This window comes from Triticum dicoccoides, chromosome 6A (assembly GCF_002162155.2).
Source record: "Triticum dicoccoides isolate Atlit2015 ecotype Zavitan chromosome 6A, WEW_v2.0, whole genome shotgun sequence".
Taxonomy (NCBI): domain Eukaryota; kingdom Viridiplantae; phylum Streptophyta; class Magnoliopsida; order Poales; family Poaceae; genus Triticum; species Triticum dicoccoides.
The window spans coordinates 527,481,307-527,490,960 of NC_041390.1; the positions used below are offsets into that span (position 1 = coordinate 527,481,307).

Below are 9,654 nucleotides of genomic sequence, written 5' to 3' on the forward strand. Positions count from 1 at the left end.
ATATTATTATTATTATCATCTCTATCAGATCTCACTCTTGCAAGTAGCCGTGAAGGGATTGACAACCACTTTATCGCGTTTGTTGCGAGGTTCTTATTTATTTGTGTAGGTATAAGGTGACTCGCGCGTGGTATCCTACTGGATTGATACCTTGGTTCTCAAAAACCGAGGGAAATACTTACGCTGCTTTACTGCACCACCCTTTCCTCTTCAAGGGAAATCAACGCAGTTCTCAAGAGGTAGCAGTGATCGCCACTTCATGCTAGTGGTGGTGCTAGAACTGCGATGTCAATCCATCTAAACTTTTGCTCCTTAGGTGAGTTTTGTCAAGAATATAAAAAATTAAGATTTTTTTGCTCAATTCAAAAATAGGGTGTAGTGTCGCCATTGCTTCTCGGGACTTGCGGTGCACCCTTTTTAAGGTCTACCTTCGACTGGCTTCCCCCTCTTTGCAATGCCCCAGGCTGTCGCTACGAGCTTCGACGATGGGAAGTCGGTCATTATTGTTGCAGGTGTGCGACTATAGTGGTGACAACCTATCTGCCTTGTTGTAGTGGACTTGCATCTCCTTTACCGACTAGCTGCCATGGTTTCCCTTATGTCCCACCAAATCGTGAACCGTGCCGACCTTTCAAGCATCTCGATGAATGTTCAATTCTCGCGCGGGTGGGCTGAAAAATCCAACACTTCCAGGTGACTCCCAGATCCGATCTCACATCAAAATCTAGTCATTTGATATCGTAAACCTCTAAATCCGATTGACATCTCATTCAAAAGAGCTTCCCCACGTTCTTCTTGGGCCCGATTTGACACCGAGGCTAGAGGAAACTTTCTCGAGATCCGATCTCACACGGTCTCAGTTTTTTGGCTTTGGCCGGATTGGACATCTGGTCCTTGGGAGGCATATCATGTTTACTGCAAATGATTTTACAAACCGACATGTCTAAATCGTTGGCAGTTTTAGTGCTTTTCATTACATGTTTGGGTGTGTCGAGCTGATGTGCTACCATGTTATGTCTGCCAACATTCATTTCATCACTTATCAAAAGCATAACATAGTTTTTCCCATTGCCTCCACGGCAACACCAAAACATACATATAAAGAGAATTGCAACACCAACCTATAGCATTTACACTACACACTAAAGGACGCTGGTGGAATCATTTCTTCAGCATTACAATGGACGTGATCACACACAACACTAAGCCAACATGAACACCTATCTTCATAACAAACCAAATCACTCCTCCTAACACCAGTAAAGTACTCATCATCTTCAATATTTTAACATCTCTAGCTTTAGCTCTCACAAGGTTGATGGTTGCATTGTAGCAATTTTACACTTTTGGAAGTTTTCCTAGTTATAGGAGCTTTGGCCTCTTTCTCGCGCTCTAGTGCTTTCCTTCTTTCTTTAGCCCAGCCAAGTGCATCAACAATAGCATTACCAATGAGGTATTTATGGTAAACCACCACAGTGTTCCGGCTACCAATGCCCGAATTTGCAACCATGCTACAATTTTGCAACCACATCACCTAATTAAATATATAGTGAAAATTATCGACACCGACCAAAACAAGAACAAATGAGATCAGCGCCGATTACTTACTCCGTCACGGTCGCACTTGTAGAAGACCCGGCATTCGTGCTAATCCATCCCCGAGACGAGGAGCTTCACCTCGGTGCGACAGTCGAGGCACTGCACGGGGAAAATCGTTGGGTGACCGGGGCTGCCTGCTCAAGCTTGAGACTAGCCACAATGGAGAGTAACATACACTAGTAACATACACATATCCCTAAACTATGTTACTACCTTCATAGTGGGTAGTAACATAAGTGTGGTAACATGCAAACCTTCATTTATTAGGTTATAGACTCATATTGCCTTGGGACATGTGATGTTACAGTAACTAGCTAAATTACTGTAACTATCTCTCTCCTCATTAACTCATTGCCACATAAGCAAATTTGCTGAGTTGGACTCGATATTACTGTTGAAATTACTCCCACTGTGGCTAGTCTGAAGAGGTGGCGGTGGACATGCTGAGCGCAGATCCCACGATGAGGTGAACACAAGCATGAACCGCCACCAAGTGACTTGGGGATTTAGGTGTTTCAAGGAGTTAGGAGGGAAATGTGTGTTCCCGTGTGCACACGTCCTAAATATAGAACGAGTGAAGAGTGATAGGATGAGATCGCAAAATTTAAACGACACCAGCCGAGCTGCCTCGAGCACAATGCTAAGTACCACAGGTTCATTCACGTAGACCGCGATGGATGTATTAGAAAGATTGCCAAACCGCGGCTTCTGATTCGTTGACGACTTTTTTGTCACATGATTCCAAGTTTGTGTACTCCAGTGTTACACTTTGAGAGTTTTTGTACTAAGACTACCCACAATGAGAGTAGATAATAACATCACATATATCTACATTAAATAGATGATTTGAAATGCAATAAATAAGGAAAGAGATGAAAGTAGTAACATAGTTAGTTACTACTATTATGAGTAACATCACACATATCAAGGTAAAATGTGTCTATAGCGTAATAAATAAAGTATTGCATGTTACCACATATATAGTATTTCCCATTATAGAGGTAGTAACATGTCCATGTTACTAGTCTATGTTACTATCCATTGTGGCTAGTCTAAGGCTGGTCATAGTGGGGAGTAACTTAGACTAGTGTCATACATATGACACTAGTCTATGTTACTACCTTCATAATGCAAAATGTCATAGAAGTAGTATCATATATGGTTGCATTTATTAGCTTATAAACTCAATATTTCTTGGGAAACGTTATGTGATGGTAACATAATATGTTACTCCAAACACCTCTCTCCTCATTAATTAGATGCCACATATGCAAACTTGTCTCGGGATATGTTATGTTACTAGTTAAGTCACTCCCACTATGACTAGCCTAAACGCACCATGCGGCCCATGTTTTTGTGCTACGCGGTTATAGTGTCGGTCTTATCGGGTGACACGCCTCCCTGTTTTTTACGGCTTAAGAGCTACCACTTTCTCACAAAAAGAGTATTGGTGGAACCGCTTTTGTTCAAGTTCTTTTTATTATCACAAGACCTCTTCTTAGATTTGACTACTTATCATTACATGTCCGCTAGGCTTGTTCCCGCGCTTGGCTCGACTCCTCGCCTGGTTGTGAGTGTTTGTCATCCCTTTCGACGAAGGAGAGCCCCAAATTTGATCCTTTTCGGCTCTGAATTCTCTCCTTGATGGCATCATTGCAGTGATTGTCAGACTTGGTCGTGGTGGCTGTGCTCCTGATGTAGTAGATCAAGTTACTCTCCCTGATGGCAGCTTTGTGGCGAGGTCGAAGTCGTCGGGTTGTGAGTGCGATGGGCGATAGGCGATGACATAACTGCCGGTGCTAGTGTGGAGTGTGGTTTAGAGCATCTCCAGCCGTTGGCCCCCCAAGGGGCGCCTAAAATCGCCGCTTGGGGGTGAGCCGGCGCAAAAAATGGGTCTGGGGGCGAGTTGGTCCCCAGCCGCCGGCCCCAGGGCCGTCCCTAGACGCGATTAAATAAAGAAAAGTATAGCAAATCTCGGTACAATTCGGCGAAGTTTGGCTAAACACGACAAATTCCGGCCAATTTGGGCATATATTTGGACAAAATTCGTCGATTTTCATTACATAGCAAATATATAAACTAATCTAAAAGAAACTTGATGAACACCGAGTAGTCGCTGTCGTCGCCGCCATCCTCGTCGTCGGCCTTCTCCTCCTTGACGCGGGCGCCCCTGCTGGACCCGGCGTCGCCATGGCGGACTGGTGGCGGTGGTGGCGCGTCCTCGTCGATGACGACGACTCTTCCTTCGTCGCGGCCTCGGCGGCGCTCCTCAGCGAAGGACCCGGGTTTGGCCACGGCGTCGGGCAGCGGGGGAATGGGCACTCCCCCGTTGCTGAGCTTCCAGCCCGTCGGCCCGGCGCGCATGTCCGGCGGCGCCGGCATGTTCGCCTGAAACAGGAGCCAAGACTCCTGTTCACGGAGCGAGCGGCGGCCGAAGCCATTGGCCGCCGCCTCGTCTCCGGGGAAACTCTCGGCCATCGGGAGGGGAGGGAGAGTGAGGGCTCGACGGCGGCGCTCGGGAGAGGGGGGGGGCTCGGCGGCGGCTCTCGGAAGAGGCAGAGCTCGGCGGCTAGGGCGGCTAGGGCTAGGGCTGGTGTGGCTAGAGGCGAGGGAAGCCGCCGGCTTTATATAGCCACGCCGTGCCGGTGTGTACGCGTGCGAGGGAGGGGAGGCGTCGACGCCGTCCCGTGACGCGCCGCCTGTGAGGAATCAATGATAAGACTGACCGGCGGCGGCCTTGCCATTGATTCCCCGCGGAAAACCGAGGCGTGGGAGGAAGACGGCGCGCGGTGTCGTTGACGCGGCGGGCCCGCGGCTCTTTTGTGCCAAAACCGCTCGGCCCGGCGTCCCCGAGCGCCCCCCTATGCGCCGGGTTCGGCCTGGGTCCGTCGGTGCTAATTTCGGTCCAGGCCGGCAAAAATCAGGCTCCTGGGGACGTGACTGGGCCGATTTTTCTGCGCCGACGTGAAAAAAATCGTCTAAAAAGGCCTTTCTGGGGACGCGGCTGGAGATGCTCTTAGTTGTTTGTATCGTACTTTTGTTCCAATTATGGGTGTGGTGGTGCTTAGATCTAGTGTAGCTAGGTGGCCGCCCGGTGGTTTTAGCGTGGTTTTCTTCTAATTAACTGGTCATATATCTCTGTACCGCCTCTTTTGTACAATGAATCATGCCAGCTCTCCTATTATCTTTCAAAAGAAAACTTGAGCAGCAAAACATTGGCTATTGTGCACCTAGGTGTGGATGCTCCCGGCTACGAATAGTATAATTGTTTAAAATAGTAAAAGAATTTAAAAATCCATTTTTTATGGTGCAAGATGGTTGAATGTGTGATGTTCATGAAAAATTTGGTACACTTTCGACATTCGAGGAGCTCATGGCAAAAAAAAAATCAAGCGTATGAGAAAGATTGAAAATATGCACTGTTCATAAGCGATTTTGTCATTTTTGGCACGAGCTCCTAAAAGTCATTTACCCACGAATTTTCGCAAGCACCTGGCACACTCAAGCATTTTGGATGCAATTTTCTTAAAAATTTCTGCTATTCTTTTATTTTTACTGTTCACGGATACAGATGAGGCTGGGCACCGTCTCAAATTATTTGCTTACAGCGATTTGGCTCCCGAGCACATCTGCACCCGCCATGAACCGTAAATAAAAAGATATTAGTAGAAAAAAACTGATTTCTTTTTCATTGGAAGATGTTTCAGTGCGTGATATCCGTGTTAAATTTCAGTTCGTTTGGACATTTGAATAGTTCTCAGCAAAAAAGACAAATTTAAGGTTTGTGAAATAATATACTGTTTGGATCGATTTTGTTTCTATTGCTAAGAGCTAGTCAGATGTCTGAACGGGCTGAAATTTGGCACGGACCTTATGCCATGAAACATCTTTCATCCAAACAAAATTTGATTTTTTTTTAAATTTTAGTATTTTTTTATATTCACTGTTCACCTGGTGCAGACGAGACCAGGCTCAGAAATAGATATGTGCAAAACATATAGCATCATGGTGCTGTCACAAAACGATTGCAATCAAACAAACTACTAGTAGTTGACAAATTTGAGCGACTTAGAGCTTGTTTTGACGCACTCTGATGTGACTCAATTTTGTTTGGATTGGACACATTTTTTTTGTTCCTATAATCTAAGATCCCTGTCAATCGAAAGCATAATCCAACATTATTCTGAGCAATGCTAGACTCACTAACAGATTACGGGGGATTAACGGGGTGGTTAGAGTTGATTAGTTAAGATTTGGTTAAGTGAGGCGGGCCCCACTACTAAAAATCAAAGGGGCCAATTCGAGAAGGGCATGCTGACGGTCCGTACAACTTTGTTGGTTGTTTCCGTGTGTAGTATTATCACATATATCGGGGTGTGGCTAGGTTTTAGCCGACTGAGACTTAACCAAGTCTAAGTCAAGTGATATAATATAACATGTACTTCCCCCATTCCAAATTACGTGTCGCAGAAATAGATGTATCTATAACTAAAATACATCTAGATACATTCATACCCGCGACAAATAATTCGGAACGGAAGGAGTAAGAAACAAGAAGAAAGAATAAAAATAAAATTTTGCATGGATCTCCACATAAGATCTTGTGGATATAGCATCGACTGAGACTTAGTTTTACGTGCGTATATGGAGAGCCGAGAGTTGAGATTAGACCGCTCATGTGGGCAGCGTTACAGAATCTGAAAAATGTTAGTGACTTGTCATGGCTAGCTATCGGTGATTTTAACGAGGCTATGTGGGATTTTGAGCATATGTCTGCCACGCCAAGACCACCAGCCCAGATGGTGGCCTTCTGAGATGTTATGGAGGTTTGCGGTCTTGTAGACCTTGGCTTCGTTGGAGTGTCGTTCACCTATGACAACAAACGCAGCAGGGCGAGCAACGTCAAGGTCAGGTTGGACAGAGCGGTAGCAACAAATGAGTGGAGGAACATGTTTGCATTTTCTTCTGTCTTGCATATCCCATCACCGTGCTCGGACCATGTGGCTGTTTTGTTGAAAGGCTCGGTTGATCCGGGTCCGTCAGGCAAAAGTAGTAGAAGGTACGAATTATTTTGGGAAAGGGATGCTGCATTTCCGGAGGTTATAAAGGAGGCGTGGGCAGCAGTTGGAGGGGTGCAGAATCTGGCACAGCTGCGTGATGCCCTCTCAAAAACTATGGTATCGCTGGGAGCATGGAGTAAGAAGTTCGGGAATATAAGAAGAGAGATCGCAAAGTCACGCAGCCAGCTAGAGGAGTTGATGCATATGAATGCAGACAAAGCAGATATTAGAATGATAACGGATAGGATGAATGAACTTTTATACCAAGAGGAAATGTTGTGGCTCCAACGGTCGCGAATTACATGGTTGAAGGAAGGAGACCGCAATACAACGTATTTTCAGAGCAAGGCTGTTTGGAGGGCAAGGAAAAATAAAATACGTGAACTTGTTGATAGTATTGACATGGTGCATACAGACAGTGCAACGATGGGGAAGGTGGCGAATGACTATTTCCACGACATTTTTACTGCTGACCCCTCCCTGGATGCATCACCAATCTTGGAGCTGTTGGAGTCTAAGGTGACGGAGGAGGACAATGCTAGATTAACATCACCTTTTTCTGATAAGGTGATAGCTGATTCTCTTTTCCAAATTGGCCCTTTAAAGGCCCTGGTCCGGATGGCTTCCCGGCCCGGCTTTTCCAGCGAAACTGGGGTACACTCAAAGATGATGTTCTTGCAGCGGTCAAGGGTTTCTTTAGGACGGGAATTATGCCTGAAGGGGTAAACTCCACGTCTATTGTTCTTATTCCTAAGATCACAAACCCCACAAAGATGTCTGACTATAGGCCAATCAGTTTATGTAATGTGATTTATAAGGTTATTTCCAAATGCTTGGTCAACCGATTGAGGCCTCTGTTAGACAACCTAATATCTCCAGAACAAAGTGCTTTTATTCCGGGGAGAATGATTACGGACAATGCTTTGGTGGCCTTTGAGTGTCTTCACTACATTAAACAAGAGAATGATCCTACAAAAAGTTTTTGTGCATATAAACTTGATCTGTCAAAAGCATATGATCGAGTGGATTGGGTATTCTTGAGGCAAGTGATGCAAAAGTTGGGTTTCTCTCATCGATGGATTGATTGGGTAATGACGTGTGTCACGTCGGTGAGATATTCTGTCAAACTTAACGGAACCCTCTTAGATTCATTTGCACCGTCGCATGGTCTTCGGCAAGGTGACCCACTCTCACCTCTTTTATTTCTGTTTGTGGCGGATGGTTTGTCTACTATTCTAAAGAACAAGGTGGCTATGGGCGTAATCACTCCTATGAAAGTTTGTAGGAGAGCTCCGGGTGTATCCCACTTATTATTTGCTGATGATTCGTTGCTATTCTTCGAGGCCTCAAGGGCCCAGGCCGATAATGTGAAAGCAGCCTTGATGATGTATGGTGCGGCTACTGGTCAAAACCTAAACTATAACAAGTGTTCCTTATTCTTTGGTGGCGCTTGTCCTGAAGTAGCTCAGGCTCAAGTTCGTGATGCTTTGAATGTTACTAGCACGGTGTTTGAGGAAAAATACCTTGGCCTGCCGACCCCGGAGGGCCGTATGTCCAAGGGCAAGTTCCAAAATCTACAAGCAAGGTTGACAAAACGCCGCATCCAGTGGGGTGACGGTCTGCTAGCTCAACCGGGCCGCGAGGTGTTAATCAAATCAGTAGCACAGTCCTTACCTACTTATATTATGGGTGTTTTCAAACTTCCATATTTGGTTTGTGACGACCTTACAAGAATGGTGAGGAATTTTTATTGGGGATCAGCGGATGGTAAGCGTAAAGTGCATTGGAAGGGGTGGGATCATCTACTCCAACGCAAAGACAGAGGTGGTGTTGGCTTTCGGGTTTTTCGGATGTTTAATCAAGCTTTGCTAGCTCGTCAAGCATGGCGATTACTGAAGGAAATATGCCCTAGAGGCAATAATAAAGTTATTATTTTATTTCCTTATATCATGATAAATGTTTATTGTTCATGCTATAATTGTATTATCCGGAAACATAATACTTGTGTGAATACATAGACAAACTAAACAACACTAGTATGCCTCTACTTGACTAGCTCATTAATCAAAGATGGTTATGTTTCCTAACCATAGACATATGTTGTCATTTGATTAACGGGATCACATTATTAGGAGAATGATGTGATTGACATGACCCATTCCATTAGCTTAGCACCCAATCATTTAGTATGTTGCTATTGCTTTCTTCATGACTTATACATGTTCCTATGACTATGAGATTATGCAACTCCCATTTGCCGGAGGAACACTTTGTGTGCTACCAAACATCACAACGTAACTGGGTGATTATAAAGGAGCTCTACAGGTGTCTCCAAAGGTACATGTTGGGTTGGCGTATTTCGTAGGATTTGTCACTCCGATTATCGGAGATGTATCTCTGGGCTCTCTCGGTAATGCACATCACATAAGCCTTGCAAGCATTGCAACTAATGAGTTAGTTGTGAGATGATGTATTACGAAATGAATAAAGAGACTTGCCGGTAATGAGATTGAACTAGGTATTGAGATACCGACGATCGAATCTCGGGCAAGTAACATACCGATGACAAAGGGAACAAAGTATGTTGTTATGCGGTCTGACCGATAAAAGATCTTCGTAGAATATGTGGGAGCCAATATGAGCATCCAGGTTTCGCTATTGGTTATTGACCGGAGACATGTCTCGGTCATGTCTACATTGTTCTCGAACCCGTAGGGTCCGCACGCTTAACGTTACAATGACAGTTTCATTATGAGTTTATATATTTTGATGTACCGAAGTTAGTTCGGAGTCCCGGATATGATCACGGACATGACGAGGAGTCTCGAAATGGTCGAGACATAAAGATTGATATATTAGAAGCCTATGTTTGGACATCGGAAGTGTTCCGCGTGAAGTCGGGATTTTACTGGAGTACGGGGAGGTTACCGAACCCCCCGGTAACCTAATGGGCCTTAATGGGCCTAGTGGAGGAAGAGGAGAGGAGGCCTAGGGG

General features: G+C 45.1%; 1 protein-coding gene across 1 annotated transcript in view; it reads right to left on the reverse strand.

Annotated features, from left to right (window-relative positions):
- Positions 1–1,647: 1,647 nt before the first annotated feature.
- Positions 1,648–9,654, reverse strand: part of LOC119319538 (aspartyl protease family protein At5g10770-like) — a 31,143-nt gene continuing 23,136 nt past the window's right edge. Inside the window, exons 8-10 of the mRNA XM_037594010.1 lie at positions 8,183–8,233; positions 3,706–3,838; positions 1,648–1,698 (exon numbers count right to left, since the gene is read on the reverse strand). Coding sequence (XP_037449907.1) covers positions 1,648–1,698; positions 3,706–3,838; positions 8,183–8,233 — 235 coding nt within the window. The remainder of the gene's footprint in view (positions 1,699–3,705; positions 3,839–8,182; positions 8,234–9,654) is intronic.